This window comes from Prunus persica, chromosome G1 (genome assembly GCF_000346465.2).
Source record: "Prunus persica cultivar Lovell chromosome G1, Prunus_persica_NCBIv2, whole genome shotgun sequence".
NCBI lineage: Eukaryota > Viridiplantae > Streptophyta > Magnoliopsida > Rosales > Rosaceae > Prunus > Prunus persica.
The window spans coordinates 14659558-14678751 of record NC_034009.1 but is presented as its reverse complement, the minus strand read 5'-3'; the positions used below and the strand labels follow the sequence as shown (position 1 = coordinate 14678751).

The window sequence follows — 19194 nt, the reverse complement described above, 5'->3', positions numbered from 1 at the left end:
GGTAGTGTATTTGCTTTGGTAACCAAAACTACAAACTCAGTTTCAATTGCACTGAAAACTGAAAACCAATTCATTTCTAACAGAAGAAAATTCGTGTTAACAAGTTATCTAGTTGACATATTAACCTTTTTTAATAATTTTTTTTTTTTTTATACAGCTGATATTGGAATTTGACAAAAATAATGTCTATACAGAAAAACTCCTTTAATGTAACTGTGGAATGTAACATGATTCATCTATGGCACACGCTCCAATACTCGCTGTAGTGCTTTTTTGATACCTTCCTGATCAAGTGTTGTTGTCAGTTGTATTTCCTGGACCTGAATCACAGATCGTATAAGCTACGTTTGTACATATGCATGAGCATTTGTATATGTTCTACATGTGTTGAGAGAGAGAGAGAGAGAGAGAGAGAGAGAGAGAGAGAGAGAGAGGAGAAAACGCACCTGCCTTCCTGCTCGAGCAAGAAGAGTAAACTTCTGGTTAACGGCCGGTGACTGTTTAAAAAGAAAAGAAATATGAAGATTTTAAACTAAGAAAATGGAGTTACACTTGGATTGATTCACTGTACTTTAAGGAACTCATATCTGAAAGCCTTTGACCAAATAAAAAAAAAAAATCACTCACATTTGAAAGCCAAAGCTGCAGGTCCTGGGAAACCACTCTTTTCTCAAACCCCTGGCGATTGATTCTTACATCATCTATGCTGGAACATGAAATCATACAAAGCAGCAAGCATCGGACATCAGTTTTCTTAAAAACCAAAGACTTCCTATGACTTTGAAGCCAGAGATCACATTTATACACACCTAAAAAAATATTAACCAATAATAAGAATAAGTTGAGACTGCAGAAAACCATTCAGACTCCCATGGACATTGTACTTTGTTTACAATCCTAGTAACCTCTCTCATGGCCTTCCTCATTTAGATATGCTTCTTCCATTCTGGAAGTAAATATTGACCATGTTAGGAATACTGTTGTTATAACTAATAATATTATGACCTCATATATTACAATTAGTTATACAACGAACGGATCACAATATAAGTTATGAAATGGGCAAATAATGTATATCATGCTACACTCTCCCATCCCCATCCTACATGTTGGATCCGAAGAAATGGAGACAGAGAAACACACAGGAAGTTGTTGGGCCAATAATGTATATCAAGTGAAAAACAAACACTATTCCCAACAGATTAATAGTCTGAACTGCAAAAGCTTACCAATCAGTCTATGAAAACATACATGGTCACAAACCAATGCTAGAGAGATTTTCATGTTTAAAAGGGCGAATTTTGAATAATATATTCGACAATTATCATGATTCATGATTTAACTTTTATCTAATGTGAAGCAAAAGGGGCCTGGACTACTTTGTTGCCAAAATAGTCATTCTTGTGGCCTCAATTCCATCCATAACCGCAAGTGCTGTCACCAAAGGAGTTGATTTTGACCCAAATTGCATGCATGAGTCTTGAATGGAGATTGGTATTTAATAATTTATTTCTTTATTGACACTTCTTAATTATTGTTAACATGCACACAACATTAATCTATCTGTGAGCAACAGCAGAGTACCAGTTAGTAATACAAATATTTAAAAGTCTTGACCAATTCAAGTTTTTAACTTTCAGCAGTTTCTGATGAGATAAATGTTTTCTTGACACGAATTTTACAGTTTTACTGGCATATTTCCCACTTAAATAAAACAATCATTCCTTCATTTTGAATTGAAAGGTAGCATCAGGAAACAAATGTTATTACCAAGTCATCTCAGCTAATTCCTAGGCAGTAAGTTTCTTTTGTGTCATTAAATAGAAGACATCTGCTCTAGCTGTATAAAGATATTTTACATACTATAACAAACAACCCAATATACACAAGTCTAGAAATTGCAACCAGGTTTAAAAGATATATCAGATTTAATGTCTCCTAGAATAAATAAAATATCATGCAGCAACTATTATAGCATATTGGCCCACACTCCAAACTTGACCATCTTGGAAATTTTCCAAATTCTAAATATTCATACAGATTTTTTGTTTTTCAATTGGAGTCGTTAAAATTTTCAGACATAGTTCTTCATAAATCAAGAAATGTGAAAACCTACCCATCTTCCCGTACTAGCTCTTCAAATATCGCTTCAAGGCCTGGAAGAGGTTCTATATTGCTGCTATTATCAGTGCTCAAAGAATCAGGACCTACAGAGCCATCCTGTGAATGGTCAAAATCATCAAACAAATACGTAAGCAATTCAAATTACCAGTTGAGAACTATGAACATGACTACAAGTGATAAATCAGAGAGTTTAGCATGTTACAAACCTGTGGTATTACTTTGTCCAATGTTTCTAGAAGTGGATCTTCCTCCAACTGTTTAATGGAAAGTGTAATTCTTGACTTTACTCTGCATGGATTTTTAATATGAAAACTAATCACATTCATCTTAATTCTCAACTGTCCATATCAGATCAAACAGTTCAGAAACATGGCTTTATTTAAGGTAATTTTTCATGTGTTTGTGTGTGTGTGTGTAATAACTAAAAGTACAATCATACAATATAACTCACCTATCGATATTAATAATTTTGACCCTTACATCATCACCCTCATTTAAAATGTCTCGTACATCCTGAACTAAATCCCATGAAACCTCTGAGACATGTACTAGTCCGGTCAGATGATAAAGACCTGTTTCAGAGTTTGATGCCAATTAGGATTTCCTTTTTCTTTTTTTCTTCCCTATTTGAAATAAAGTGTAGAGTAGGTTATATAACTGAAAGAAAAATACCATCAGGAAATCGTAGGTGAACAAATGCACCATAATCCTCTATAGAACCCACCCTAGCTTCAAAAATATCCCCAACATTAATTTGCTCAGAAAACTTCGACCAGACAGCTTCCTTTTCTGAGAATATCAGTTTCTTGTGCTCTTCGTCTACTTGGATTACCTAAAATATCAAGAGACTGAGATGATTTGTACATTAAAAACAACTCTTTGGTGCATTCCAGCCAGGAAAATAGAAAATCTGTATATTGAGATGCACTCTCAAATACTTGTAACAACGATATATTTGTATCTACAGCCAATGAAATAGAATGAAACTTAAAAATGAAATCTCATATCCTCCTCCCCTGGTCTTTCAAAAAGGGAAAAAACCAACTACAAAACCCAGTGTTCAACTTGGTGTTAGAATATCTAGATCCGACACAGATGTCAAATATTTCTCTAACCATAAAAAAGTGGAACCTACTGACGCCAGTAAGTAACAATGCTAACAACATCAGTTTTGCATTCATATAGTATCAGTTTCATCTCCCTCTTCTAAGACTCTCGACGGCTTTTATCTAGTCCGCCTTCTAATATTTTGCATTAATTTCACCATGTTTTATGCACTTAGAAAAAATGTTTATGTGCAGCATACAAATTCCTTTAAAAATATTATACTGTACCTAGAAGGTCAAGATTGCAAGCAGATATTCCTAGGGGTATTACATGCTACACAGTTTTTAATGAGTAAGCCAAACATGAAGTTGGCACGTTCTTTTTGGCCTGGCCGATAAGGTCACAAACAGATTGACCCAAATGACATGATTTTTGGACAAGCATTTTCGGTTGACCTATCAAAGCAATAATGGCCCAATCAGCATGTTAGTTGTAAAGTAAAATGATATGTGCCTCAACCTAGTCACCACTCTCATTCACCCAGTTTTCTATTTCATTCAAATCTTCAATTAAGCATTGCAAGGGCCTATTTTCATGGAAATTATGTTTCTTGTTTCTTGTCACTTTTCTTATCTTTTCCATTTTCCAAGGACGTTGCAACCAAATTTGCAATGTCAAAAACCCTAAATCTATGGATCTCACACCTGTCCTTCTCTCCACTGTCAGCATGGTTGTGACTGAACTAACCACTGTAAACATTAGTTAATTAATGTAGCCTCCTTGACAATTTAGAGAGAAACACTTCAAGAATCAAACTGTAGAAAAAAAAAAAATTATCTCTCACCTATAAACTACTAATACCGGGTGCAATAATAGTCGGGTGTAATAACAGTTGGGTCCATGGGTTTTTTTGCTTTCTTCAAAATGATGCTTCAAGTGGTTTTGACTATGCAAGGGAGTTTTGAGGGGATTATTTGTGAAAGGAAATAAATAAAACCTCAAACACAGAATATCAGTTAGAAGAAGAAAAGGAAATAAATCAAACAGAATAGACAATACAATAAATGACCCCCTTTTTAAAAAGTTGGTTTTTCTAAAAGCAGCCAACAATTTGGAGTGAAGGGATTATTTAACAAATTAATGATAAATAAATTTCTGTAATTAAATTCATTACCTTCACAGATATAAGTGAACCAGGTAAACCTTTTGCAATGTCTTGGAGGCTTTTTCCCCGTTCTGCATGAAATGGAATCATAAATATAACAGAATATAAATTGCAAGTACACTTCTTAGTAAACAAAGTCGGCAACACAAAACTCATTTCTTATGAGTGATGCAGGAATGGTACCCCTAATAATAGTGACTGAAAGTAAGAAAGGCAATGTCAAGGCACACTGCGCGCTTGCAATTTCTTTTCTAAGAAAGAGTTCAAATTTTGAATAATATACAAAACAGAGGAGCTTTGAAGGAAACTTCAAGAAAAATCTTATCTAGGTTTAATTCCTATGCCATGGTTGTTGAGCTGGATGTAGGACAGGGCGTGGTGACTCCTGTAAGCCTTTTCCACTTGACACGCTACACTATACTCGACGGTGGCTCCATACCCTTAGGGGCAGAAATACTATAAAAGAAATCAGAAAGGACACATATACAAAGGTTGACTTCCTATGTCATGACACATAGAACAACTACATTGAGTGAGAGACATTACTCGTCCTGACAATTACTTTGGCCAAACTTGCCCCAAAGTGAAAGCAAAAAATATTCTCAAACCCATCCACATTTCAAACCATGCGTCTCGATGGATATATTATCAACAACATGATATCGAGAAAAATTAATTAATCAAAAAGTGTCTCAAAACAAGAACAGAACATGAAGAGCAACTAAAGTAAGGAAATCAATACCTTTGCAAAAATGTGATGGGCTCAACTGTGGAAATGGAAGAAAACCCACTAGAGAATGAAACCGAACCAGCAAACCTCCGCCATTATATCCTTCAATCATCCCCTCATAGATTAATCCACTGTCACTATAAGCCTTTGCTACCTTCCAATCAGCAGATATCTACTTCTTTGCAGTAATTAAGTATTAGCTCATAAAGTGTATGGAGAATTTAACTCCAAAAACAGACATAACAAGAGAAATCAACTAACTGTTGAAAACTTTTTCTATATCATGTGCTAGCTTCGGAAGTTTCTTCTGTGCTTAGCTCTAATATGAAAACTTCCACGTGGCATTAAGAATTCTGGTAATTCAAACAAATTCATATACTGGCCATACTTACAATAACAATGGTGCAATTAATATCTGAGGAATCAACGCTTCATGTTGTTCTATGATACCTAGTCTTGAGAATATAAAGTCCCACATTGTGTATTCTAAGCCCTGTATCCCTATTTGTAAAACCTCAGGTGTCACAACTCATTGTCAATTTGAGTTGGATAATCTTTAACATGGTCTCATAGCAAAATACCCTTAATGTGTCAGACACAATTTGGCCAAATGTGCTCCTCCATTCACCCAGTATAATTAAAACCAGCGTCTTTGGCTTAGCCTGGCCAGTGGCCACACGTGAGGCGACATGTCAAATTGGAAGTTCTAAAATCTTGGGTCTGACCCCTTGGTTTAGTATCAAAATTCGCAATACAGTGCAATGTGTCTTTCTGCCTTCCCCTGTACTATTTAATTTACTCACCCGACCCTATAGAGATGGAGTACCATTCTGCTTGAGAACCATGCAAACTATCTGGAAAAAGTGTTCCTCCTAAATTTTACATAATTCTTCCAGAAAAGCACATATACTTTTGAACTGGTATATATTTGGGGGATAGTTTTCTTTCTTTATCATTCTCTTCTATCTTAAATATGAACAAAGCAAAAACTTCTGGTAAAAGCAGTACAATGTTTCCAACATGTAGGAAACCAACCACTAATACCTCCCAAAGAGCCAAAAAGGTTTGTAGATTATTAGAACCGTAGGTCAGTTACGAGATTATAGGGAAGAATTTAAGGAAAATACCTCAAATTTGACCCAATGCGTGCCTCTGTGTGTCCAAAAGTATCAACTACCATCTCAGCTGACTCTTATTATCATGCAAATTCAATATGTTCTGTTTGATTCTAAACAATTATAACTGCATCCCAAAGTTCTATAGTTCGCCTATAGGATAGCAAATAAAAATGGATGAGAATAGTCATCACTATGAGTTCACGCGAGCATTACCACTTACTCGATCAAGTCTTTGGTATTTTCAATGTCTTCAATTATATTAACACATAAAACATATTCATTTATATTGTACATTTTCAAATAACTAGCAATTAAGCTTGAAGAGTAAATGATAGAATCATCTTCTTTTTTCATTTGACATGTTTGATAACCAATAAACTTAACAAACAACAACAAGGTCTGTATGTATTAGGATATATCCTTAATAATTAGAAACTGCATTAGTTCTAAAGCCAAAACTAAGTAACCCTTTTTTAGAATAGGATAGTATTTAGGTGTATTAGTGTTAAGTACTTCAATATGAAAAAAGAAAATATCATGCTCTAAGTCATCAGATGAAAACCTAAACGGTAATACGAAATATAATACTTGTACTCTGAACCTTTGTCATTATGTTCATCCAACGGTTAGAATACAGTATGTTTCCTATTAAAGTACTTATGTTTATTATGCGTTGGACGGTCCCATTTTAAAGCCAAAAAATAAGGGTTTGCTAACATTCAATGAAACAGGAATGCTCTAGTTACAACTTTTGGTCCAATGTAAGGATGTCAAACAAAGCATCAGATTTACCTCTTATTGCTTCCAAGCATCCTTATTCCTAAATGTCTCCTTTTCATATTAATGAATTATTTGTATGTCATTACCAGTAATAGCTTATGTCGCGCTCTGATAAACTTGTACTAAAATGATTAAATATAATAATAATATCAACAAGAAATGAGGTGCGGCAGATTCTTAAAGATAATTCATTTCTTATTGGTTGCTTCATTCTTTCCAAGAGGCAAATGGGGTTCTGCAAATTCAAAGCCAATACATTGTTCATGCTACACAAAATCAAAAACCCCAAAGAAAACATGGTCATTGGCCAAAGGTGCAGCAAAAAAAGAAACGACACCGAATACAAATCCAAAACAGATACTACCAGTCAAACCAATAAATAAGAAGAAAAGGGAAAACAGAACACACCCGAGCCTCTTGAAGGTCCTCGTCTGTAGAGGTAGACGTGTCGTGCACAAGGCCGGAATTGTCAGTATTGGATACTCTGCTCGCAGCAAAAACTGACGATCTTTTCTTGCAAAGAGACTTGTGAGAGAGCTTTGAGAAGTTGATGTGGTTGAAGACGCAAGATACTGAACAAGAATTATGGTTCTTAGAGGAGGCAATGGCATCGCCGGTAATAAAGAGCTGCGAGACTGAACCCAGTGCCAGAGTAGCACTGTATAGTGGCATTTCTTTGTTTTGGACGACAATGGAGACCAAACTCAGTGATTTGGTGACGGCAAAAGCGAGATTCAGATTGTGGGTTTTGCAATTTGGATTGGGTTTTTCGAACCAGGTATGAGGTATGAATGATTGATTGGATAACGTTTCATTTTTGGTGGGGAAAAGCTTTTCGACTCTTTGAACGTTCCAAGTGTCTTCTCGTAGCCCACATAAAATCTCTGTGCCCATTCCTGCCTAGAAGCCAAATATCATTTTCTTGTTTTCTTTTTTTTCTTTTTTCTTTTTTCTTTTTTTATAAAAAAAACATGTCAATACGTATCATTGGGTGTTAGAAAAACTCTACCCATTTACCCTTAGTCATGGCAAGGGGGGAGCTAGGACAGCCACTATTCACGTGAATAGTGGTTGCCCTTGCAAATAGTATTTTGTGTTTCCACCCATTGCCATGGCTAAGGGCAATTACTATTCATTTTTTTGTTTTTTCACAACTTTTTTTTTACTTCAATAATTAATTTGGATAATATTTTCGGATAAGATTTTTGGGTTCCTACATGTCAATACTATTCATATCGGATAAGATTTTATTTTATTAGTTGTATTGGTTGGTATTTATAGAAAAAAAAAGTATGAGGATTTGGTGTTAAAAGTGAAGAGTATTGGTTGGAATTTATAGACACGGGGACTCATAATTTTTTTAGTGGAGGTGCAATATTGGCTAAGTATGAAAAATAGTTTTTCGGAATAATATTTTCTCAAGATAATTTTTGGCGGCTTTTATTCCTTACACATCAAATAAGAAAACTTGATTTTATGGGATTTTAATATGAAGTATATATTGACTTAATGAGCCATCATTTTTAGCCTAAATCGTATTTTGCACTAAAACCGATTTTTCATATTTTGATTTGGTAGGAATTTAATTTTCTAGTATTTTTATTTGAATCCAAATGGGGGGTACTTCCTTATTTACATTGTAAGCTTAAGTAAATTGAGTAATATAAAAATAAATGAAAGTAAAACGACAAAAACATTTACTTAAATGTTGAGAATGAAAATAAGGTATAGAGAAAAAAAAAATTTCAGTAATTTTTTTGGTTTTTTTTATAAAGTTTTTACGATTTTTTTTCATTTTTTTATTGCAGAAAAATTGGCTGCCGTTGGATTGAATGAAAAAATCAGATCGGAGAGCCCAGACGCCGACACATGGAAGCTAGTCATTGGCGGCTACTGTAGCGCGAGGCTGACGTCAGCATGACGCCAGCGCTGACGTCACAGTCCGTGGGCTTCACCTCGAACTGAACTGGCCTTCGAGCTGGCGGGCTGACCGCTGGAACGAAATTATTTCCCCCCCCCCAGCCTTGGGCTCAACTGCTGGATGGCAAGGCTCTTAGTGGTAGTGCCGATTATAGTACTGGGGTTACTCATTGAGCATCCCTAGACAATGTATTGAGGGTGAGGGTAGTTCATTCAATTTACATTTTAAATTGCGATGATTCAAGGTTTTTTTTTATTATGATTTTCTCTGTTATGATTTTTTTATTATGATTTTCTCTGTTATGATTTGATTAACTCTCGCTCTCCACATATCACCTCATTAAAATTTAATCTAAAGAACTTAAATTATACGTATTATCCTTAAAAATGTTTTGGCTCGATTATGGCCCTTATTAGACCTCAGAAAGCCATATATTATGGCCGTTATCTCACTGTTGCATGTGATGTGAGCAAAGGCAAACCCACCTTGCCCTTCAATACGTGGCAATCACATTGGCGTGGCCTTTTCCAACTCCATCGATGCATTATATATGCATATATCTGGTATTGCATGATGTGGTGTACCCAGCTAGCTACTAGCTAGGTGCATTGTACCCTGCAACTAGGAAAGTATAGGGTTTAGGGGAAATTGGGGAAAGAAAAGATAGATGAGCATTCGGATTTTGAGGAGGAGACGTGTAGAGAAGGAAGAAGAAAAAAAAACATGTTAGAGATGTTAAGTTGCAGTTAGTCAAGATAGAGTTTTTTTTTCCAATTTTTAGTTAGGAATAAATTGGATTTTTATTTTAAGGATGACATGTCCAGTTTAAGTCCCTTAGATTAAATTTTAATGAGGGGACATGTGAAGAACGAAAATCAAGTAAAAAAAATCATAGCAAAGAATCCAAATCCACTATATAGACCTCAAATTAGTAACAAAATTGAACCAAATCTATCTATTAGTATTTGGTTTGGTTTGATAATTAACCTTTATAATCAATAAATAAATGTTCTATATCATTTTATATCAAAAATAACTTTAACCTTTTTGAGAATAACTTCACCTTTTTAGCTTTGAAGATATGGAGAGAGAGAGAGAGAAGTTACAAATGCTTAGGGATTTTAGTTTTAGTATTAAAGTATTCATATCAATAGAGGGGAGGATAAATAGAATAACAAATTATGATAAGCAATAAAAAATATAATAAAATTAAGGCTTAATTAATGCCCCTTGAAACTTCGGTCAAATTCTACTTTGCCATTTCAAACTCAAAATGGCCCACTTTCATTCATCCCTTAACTGAGGTTTAGTGACTCACTTTGACCCATGCCGTCAACTCTATCCAAAAGTATGCTAACTTTGATGACATGGTAAGTGGAGTCCACCTCCACATAGATAAAAATATAATTAAATATTCCAATAATTAAAAATAAAAATATAAAAAACCACATTTTAACAAAATAAAATTTAAAAAGTAAACCCATCTCTCCTCCTCCCCCACATGCCACCTGATTTCTTCTGACCATCACCCACAGAGCCCAATTCTTTTGGTCTTTGTCCACAACTACTCCTCCCCCTTCAACCCAACCCACCTATTTCCCTTTCCCCCTCTATTCTTCTCTCTCCCCTATCTTCCTTTCAATCCCTTCCACACACAAAACATTGAACCTAGCCACACCAGCCTACCCAAATTTGAAAATAGTGACGGTTTTTCAATTTCAATTCTCTCTCTCTCTCTCTCTCTCTCTCTCTCTCTCTATGGATCGTTGATTACCAAATTCGCGCAAAATCCAATTAGATTCATAATCATGTGTTGTGAACTCTAGAAAGGATCTCAATCTCGTTCTCTACATTGTGTAGGCTCGCTAACGGTTGATTGAGATGGGTTGGGGGATTTAGTTTTTTTCACTACTGTTGAGAATGACATGTAGAGAATAGGCAAAGAGAGTTGGGCTTGTTGTCGATATGTTGGTGGGTTCTTTGAGATTGTGAGTTTTGGTCCCTTTTTCCTTCCTCTTCCCGGTAGATTCTTTTTGGCAACTGAGTGAGAGGGAGGAAGAGGTTGGGTCAACACCAATGCCCTGATTGGACCTCTGGCTCGCAAAAGGTCTAGTTCAATTTCGGACAAAATTGAAAGTTTGATCAGATTGAGAAATGTGGGAGAACACGGGCTAGGCCTGATGGCTTGCTTTTTCTGGCCAGATCGCAGGTTGCATGTGCGTGCCACTATTAGGGATGATACCAGCCCAACAAACCAGGTATATGTGATGTAGAGTGTTTTGTTGACGGACTTGCGCTTGTTCTGGACTTCTAATCTAGTCATTGTTCTCCAAGAGGGGTACTGGCTTGGATGAGTTCTTTTCTATGCCTCAATCAAAATGGCTTTAATATTCTTTCAATTATGCGTCTATGGCTTAGCAAATGCGAATAGTACCTAGCCAAACAGAAAAACCAATGTTGAGGTCAATGCTCCCTTGATTGGGTTCAGAAACCTAATTCAGGCATCAGATAACCCCGAATTGGGTTAGGGCTTAGTTAATTTGGGTCTAATGGTATGATTCGAGCCCGGACAAACCCTTGTTTTCAAGCTAATAAAGCCCTATTCGGGCCAATAACCCTCGTTCTGGGCTTGTCTTGTAATGAATAGTTATAACAAAAGATTCAAATATAAAAAAGAGGGAAAATAAATCACTAGAAGTAGTAAGATACAAAAAAAAAAGATAAATGGTTGGAATGTAAGGGCAATTAAGGTAAATTACGGAGATAATAAAGTTCAAGAAGCTGAAGATTTCTCTATCCAGCTCTAGCATGATAACAAGTTAAAATAAAAGCCAAATATTTCTCCATTTAGCTGTTTTTTAAAGAACAAGTTACAATATTGCAGAGATTAGAAATTTCTATTATCCAATATGTACAGGTTTCAGCTGTTTAGAAGGAAATTAAACTGACTATTTAAACAAGAATCATACGATGAAGATGGTAGAGCAATAAAAGATAAAGGCTGGAAGATGTTCAGAGGTTTGTTCAAGTGTTTACAATACGTTGCGTCTGATTTTTGGAGAGAAAGTCCTCGAGTGCTGATGTTGAGCCTCTATATTTATAGGCAAAAAGTCTTTAACGATGACGGTGAAGGCTGGAAGATAACACTTGAGTGTTGTCCAAAGTCAGCTGCCGATTTGTCCTCGTGAGTCGATCCATATGTAGGAGAAAGGATATCTCATATGAAAACACTGGTTTCAAGGGATTTTCTTTTGATTTGTCGTCCTTTCGAAGCTAGAAAATCAGTCGAAAGACGGTTCCTCTCGATTTTGGCATCAATTAGCTAGTCTGCTTTCTTGCTGAGAGAGACGACAGTCAAGTCATTCTTAATGGCGAAAACCCGTCTTCAGAAAGTCACGTGGGTCAACTGGTAACGGTTACTTACTTTCCTAACTTTAATGTGGGTTAAAGCTGAGGCTTTTTGAGGTATGGGCTTCTAAGGAGATTTCACCAATTTAAAGCTCAAATATGGAAAAGCCCTATTTTTGTTAATTTTGAAAGAAACAAACTGGGCCTGGCCCTCATGTAACTTCATTTGAAAAATAAACCAAATTTAGTCCATTTTTCAAATATGGTACAAACAGTGAGAATAAAGCTAGAGAGAGATTGAGATTGAATTAGAGGAGGAGGTGATAAAGGTAAAGGTTGGATGAGGTGGGGTGGTGATTGAATGGGCTGGGGAGGTGATCGTAGAGGAGAGTGGGGTGTGGTGAACTGTGTTATCATTTTTTAAAAAAATTTGTTTTTTTAATGTAGTTTTTCATTTTTTTTATTTTTATTTTTAATTATTAGAATATTTAATTATATTTTTATCTATGTGGAGGTGGGCTCTATTTGTCACGCCATTAAAATTAACAAACTTTTGGATGAAGTTAATGGTAGGGGCAAAGTGAGTCACCAAACCTCGGTCAAGGGATGAAAGTGGGCCATTTTGAGTTTGAGAGGGGGGACAAAGTGAGATTTAACCAAATTTCAGGGGCATTGGTGTAATTAAGCCTAAAATTAATGTAGATGATTTCTAAATAGGACTAACCAAAATGATTATAGTTTCGTTTCGTTCCGTGTGAAAAATATATCAACCTTGTATTCATATAATTTTGTGCGAACCGCTTATGTATGATTAACATTTCTTCAAGTTCTTTGTTAAATGGCCAATATCTTGTTAGGTGAAACTTCCATTGTTTACCTGTATTTATGGTTTGATAGTATATGTTGTAAAAATATATATTATTAATTTGTTTACAATTTTAAGACATTAATCTCTTATATTTATTGAGATAACCTAGTAGGTTATCGAAGTAATGGAAGGAAGGATGGATTTCACTCTAGAGCTATAAAATAATTTTTTAAATAATTTTTGTTTGACATAGATGATTTTATTAGTAAAGAAAATGTAATTTATTTCTCACAATTTCTCTCTCCAAGTGAAATGAACTCAGTTCCTTTTCTTACCCAAGCATCAGGTGTGAGCGATTGCTAGTATAATTAATTGTTTTTGGTCAATGATTGCTAGTATAATAACTCTTATTTTCTTTAGAATTATTTACACTAACATCCCCTAAGGTTTTTATATTTTTCACAAAATCCCATGAGGTTTTTAAACGAACACCTCCTCATGTTTCAGTTTGTTTTCACAAAACCCATTTTCATTGATTTTTTGTCCAAAAATTGATGATTTTATATCAAAAAAATTCTCCAAATGACAAAGTTGGTCATTGGGATTAGATTGCATATACATTAATTAAGGTTAATTTTGTGTTTGTATAAGTTTTTTTAATGAAATTATCCATTTTTGGACGAACAAACAACGTAATGGGGTATTGTGAAAACACACTGAAACCTCAGGAGGTGTTCGTGTAATTTTTGAGGCATGAAAGGGTTTTGTGAAAACATTAAAAACCTGAGGGGGTGTTAGTGTAAATAACTATTTTTTTTTAGAATATGTTCACCCGTTTTGATTTTAATCCTGTGATGGTAGGGTAAAGTTCCCCATTGGCTTGACAACCATTGGTGGTCAATAAGTCAACTTTCTTTTGTACGTGAGCGTGCCATTGCTAGCAGTTTGAAACCCTTGCAGACTTCTAAAAAATAGATAACTTGCACCCCAAGTTACTGATTCTTAAACAAATAATTGTGAATTTGGGTGAGGAATTTCTCCCAAGTAAGTTCTTTTCTTGCCTCAGACTAGTGAGGATTTCACTATTTTTCATAGTACAAAATTGGTAATTCTTCAGGCCAGAATAGATAAAAAGAAGAGAAACTATTTTTAGGCAGAACTGCCATTACATGGCTCAAAAAGCGAAATGGCGAATTCGAAAAAGAAAACAAAATGTTGGACTTCGATTTCAACTTGGGTAGTTACCTCTAAACTGGGTTGGATTGGATGTATCTATGATGGATTGAATTGTCAACACCTTCAACTGATGAGTTTCAGCTAGAAATCGATACAAACGTTTGAGTTTGGCAGAGCTTCAATTTATTTCGAGCCATGGAAGGCTTGTTGAACGAGCAGAATTGAGATCTCTTTGGTCTAAAGAGGGCAAAAGTGGCTGCATTGATGGTCATTGAGCTGGAGCTGCGATATGGTGCATGTTCTGCTTGACCAAGGCTTTCTGTAAATTCGTTGAGGTTTTCATATTTGTAAAAATCCGGACTCTACTTGATTTAGCTTTGTGCTGAACCAAATTTGTAATGAGAGAAATCTCTCTTTGTAAAACTGTTTCTCTGAACTGAACCGAAACCAGAGATTTGAATTTTAGCTGATTTGTTTCTTGTTGATCAAATAGCTTTGGTTGCTTTAGGGTCGGAAAGCTTTTGAGATCAGTTGATCTTTTTGAGTTTGTCAATTGTGACTTTAAGAGTTTTTGTCTTGATTGAATTTTTTTTTGGCTGTCTTTTGATCTGTTCACCTCATCTCATTTTTATAGGAAATACTGGAGTTGAGTTTTTAATCTTTAATAATGGGCAGCAGATCCTTCAAAAGATCTTTTCTTTTTTCAATGCCGTAAAAGAGGGAAGTTTATTTTTCTGGCAAAGAAGAACTATCAACAGTTAGTTTTCATGGAGGTATTTTCCTTGCTTTTTAAAAGAAAATCAACTCTTCTTGTTCTCTATTTGTTCCTTGTAAAAAACACAATCTTCCATGATAGTCAGTTTGCTTTTCCTGGTGAACAACTCCCTTGCTCCCTACTTATCTCTTGAAAATGTAGCCTGCTTATCTCTTGGAAATATAACCTTCTTTGGTGTAGAGCTTCTGTGTATATGGAGAGGGGATTTGATCTTCTTTTCCCTAACAAAGAAAAATGGAGAAGTTTTTGTAAGACTTGACTTCATTAACTCTCTATCACTTCCTCTGTCTTAGTTGAGAATTTTGACTTTTCAAAGTCAGGAAGTCATGTGGGGTTCTTTTGGGAAAATATTCTTTAGTAAGAAAGATCTGCTGACTTGCTTTTGGGGTTGAGATCAAGTGATGAGAATTTTTCATAAGCTGGGTTTAATCCAATTTTAGAGGTTTTCGACCTGCTTAGTATTAAGTTACCATTAAATGGCAATCTTACTTGTTATTTTCATGTTTTTAAACCTCTGCCACTTTTTAAAAAACATGGGCTTCTAAAGTTGCTTGGGCTGTTTTCTAGAGACAATGCCCATTCTTCTATTTTCTGTTATAAACCGATTTTTCAATTTGGCTGGCGTGTAGAATTTTTAGGCCCACTTGGGCTGTTCAAAAAAATAAAATAAATACCCATATATTGAGGCCCAAAGTCAAATTAGCATAATATCCACTGACTTTTTCAAAAAAAACCGTTGTTTATATTTCAAAAGGAGCCTTTATCTAGTTAAAGGCATGAATACGCACTTAAAACTCAAAGTTGACTTCAAAAAATGGAAAAGAGTCATGCGACAAAAGAAAGGTTAAACAACTGCATTAGATGAGATTTAAACCGTGAGACTCATTAGTATCAACTTGTTAGGAAATAGTCATGCTTAGGGCAATTTACAGCCGAAGCACGAAGAGTTTTCAAATGAGGTTTTCAAATAGCTTTTGAAATCTGCTTCTATTTTAGAAATCTACTTCACCCATTGAGAAATTTGTAGATTAAAACTTTTACTATGCATTCTCTACTTGGTGAAATCTAGATTTTTCATTGTGAGATTTTGCAAATAATTTTTGAAATATGCTAAGAGTTGAATGGGCCAGGCCGAGCTATCCCTATCTTCGATAAACTAAGTCCAGTTCCTATTTTTGGGCCAATTATTTTCGGGCTTATGAGCAGGCCAGTGTACCGGGTCTATGTGGTGGCCCCATCAAATGGGTCATTTTCTTGACATTTTTTACTTATATTTTGAACATAAAATTAAAAATTTACCTCTCATGATAATTAATTGTTATGAAAAATAGTTTCAATTATATTGAATTAAATTTAATAACTACTTTGTCAACGATTATGATTTATAAGATTAAAAACAACTCTTTATATATTTTAAAAAAATAATATAAAAAACTTGTATTTCTATAAATATTATCGGATGTAGAATAGATTTGCTTTTGCCTATTGAAGAATGAGCTGGTAACTCATAGGCCGTGACTTGATTAAGAGAACCCACTAGAGTCGTAGTGAAAATAGTGATTTGTGTATCTCTCTCAATATTGCTGTTGTTCTATACCATTATAGAAGAAGACTTGGGTAAAATATGCACTTCTTCGAGAATGAAAAAAAAAATCAACCCTTGGCACATTTAGGTTTTGATCTTCGGCCATCCTAGTCCTCATATATTTCCTTTAACATATGCAAAAGGTGTTGATACTTCCTATATTCACAAGAAAATATTTTCTTTATGTGGTAAAAAAAAATACGGATGTTTTTTGTTTGTTTTTGAAATGAGGTCCTCTGTTACACGACCCATGCCTCAAAATTTCTTTGCCAAGCTACATGAAACAGATTTTCGTAAGTCCACCGAAAAAGCTACTTTCTCATCGATTGAACTGTTTTTAGGCCCCTTATTGCTCGATTCCATAGGTTTCGCTACTTATTACTTCCTGGGTCGTAATTGCAATTTTATTATGTTCAACCATTATAGATGTTCATAATCCGCAAACCATTCTTACTGATAGTCAGATTAAGGGCCAGTTTGGCATTGCTATGACGTGAAAATAATCACTGTCAGATTTGCTGCGAGAGAAATCAACTGTAAGAGAAAGCAGTTTGGCATTTGGTAAACTTTTTATTAAAAGTGTTGTTAGTATTGATTCTTGCTTAATCATTAAGCTCAGTGCCTCTTCGAAACAAATCCATGCATAAAAAAAAAAAAATGAAAGCACCTTATTAGCTGTTTTCTCTTATAGTTTTCTCTCACAATAATTTTTAACAATAAGTGATTTTCTCATAGTTTACGAAATAGGTTGGGCTTCCCAAATTTATGGGCCACGTTTACGGGCCTATCATTATATAGAGCATTTGCTCCAATAAAAAAGAAAGAGTTGTTTGAAGAGTTGTCAAAATTAAAATTACATACACCGAAGTAAGAAAAACGGACAAACTAGTGAGACCAAAACGTTTTTGCCAAATAATAATTCAGGAGCTCGGTGTTCATCTTTGCCATGGTTCCGTAAGACACCATTGTCATCCTTTTAGGGAATTTTTTTTTCGTTTGTTTGTTCTTGTTTTTGTTTTTGTTTTTATTATTATTTGTGTTCCACCCAAGTAGTGAAAATGGGATTTGGGCTTGGGCTTACACAGGTGTAGCCCGGACCAAAGTACTATACCTCCAGAACCTCCTAAAGATTTTCTGATAAAAGAAATAGAAATATTGGACCACAAACGAAACTGAAACGTTTTATTTCTTGAGTGCCAAAAAGAACAAAGAACCATCTTCCCTCTCAACACACCCAAATCACCATCCCTCTGAATCTCTGTGCATTTTTTATCTCGTTCGTGATTTCTGGTTCCCTTTCTATTTTATCAAAGGACATCAATGTCTGAATGCTAGCTTTACTCAAGGAGCCAAACGCAAACGAAGCAGAGGCTGCTCCGGCGTCGGCGAAGGTGATGATTCGGAATTCTACGGACGAGGACGTCAACCTGTTAATAATCTGCCCTGTTATACTTTAATTGAAATTTGAAAGTCTACAATGGCGTAGTCTTTGTTCGATCTTCTTCAACTTCATGAAGCCAAGGCCGATCAGGTATATCATATAATTCTTTTTGGCTTTTATAGAAATATTCGACCGTATAAATTCAGTGTATTATACCACTATAGTCTATATTAACTTATTTTAAAAGAATATGATGCTTTTTAGCATATGAACAAGTTCCAATTTTACATTTTATTTTGCAGTGTTCTTTTAAATTCAGTGCTCTTTCTTGACTGTCAAAGCCAGCTACTAGTCGAATCGTATCTTTGTTTGATGAGCAATGCCATTGGTACACCTGCCTAATGATTGAATACTTACTTCACATATCTTTTTATAGGGTTCTGCATCTTTTTTGTGGGGAGAAACAAGGGTGCATGAAGTTGTGGGTGGGAATGAAGCTGAAGCTGAGGGTGAAGATGGAGCTCAAGCTGAGGATGAAGAGGAAGGGGAAGGTAATGATGAGGCTGATGGGTTGGAGGGAGGTGAGGGAACAGAGGGACAAATGCCCTTGCACATCTATAGGATCACGACCGATGATGAATCCCATTGTCTAGGAGTGGTGCTGATTGAAGAGTGCGAAGATGCACACGAATTACATGAGAAAGTTCTAGATGTTATATTTGAAAATGGGGATTTGGAAGAATACGACACGTCTTCCATTGAGGAGTACACACTGCTCTATCTTCAACTAAATGGAGACGGTTTCTTGAGGGTCAAACCTGAAATTCCTTAGGGCATCTTCCGACACTTAGTGGATCAAGTATCTTCTTTTGATGGGACTTTGTTAGACATTTATCGAAGAACTGAAGATGAGAAAACTGAATTGGTTGGTTGGAAAGGGGTTCGGATTGAAGATTGCAACGGTAACATAGAAGCTTTGGATGAAATTGTCAGGAATTATTTCTTAGTTCATAGTGATATTGATGCATGTACCTTGATTTACTACACCAAGCTTAGGAATGGTTTTGATGAGGAGCTAAGTTTGGAGATCGAATGGGATGTATTCAACCATTTGGTGCGAGGAGTTGTTGCATTCTCTGAAGATCCTTGGTCTGAGTGGTTGGATGGTGATGAGAGATACATTGATTGGAAGCCTAAAAAAGAAGATGGAATTTTGGTGTCAATGTGCAGGATCAC

The 19194-nt window shown here is 35.4% G+C and overlaps 1 protein-coding gene and 1 long non-coding RNA gene across 3 annotated transcripts; one reads left to right on the top strand and one right to left on the bottom strand.

Moving 5' to 3' along the window:
- On the bottom strand, nucleotides 19-8086 carry LOC18790343. Of its 2 annotated transcripts, XM_020554602.1 has the most exons (10): nucleotides 7373-8086; nucleotides 5079-5238; nucleotides 4346-4407; nucleotides 2797-2956; nucleotides 2576-2696; nucleotides 2331-2412; nucleotides 2117-2220; nucleotides 628-706; nucleotides 447-497; nucleotides 19-320 (listed from the first exon to the last, which is right to left on the bottom strand). In XM_020554602.1, exons 1-10 carry the CDS (start codon nucleotides 7856-7858, stop codon nucleotides 237-239), a joined length of 1389 nt encoding a protein of 462 aa, XP_020410191.1. In that variant the 5' UTR covers nucleotides 7859-8086; the 3' UTR covers nucleotides 19-236. The 2 variants fall into 2 exon arrangements, 1 of the variants encoding a protein (XP_020410191.1); XR_002269645.1 differs by lacking the exons at nucleotides 19-320; nucleotides 447-497 and adding an exon at nucleotides 810-946.
- LOC109950023 lies at nucleotides 17349-19159 on the top strand. Its single transcript, XR_002272368.1, has 2 exons — nucleotides 17349-18108; nucleotides 18395-19159. It is a non-coding gene; the product is annotated as an uncharacterized LOC109950023 (long non-coding RNA).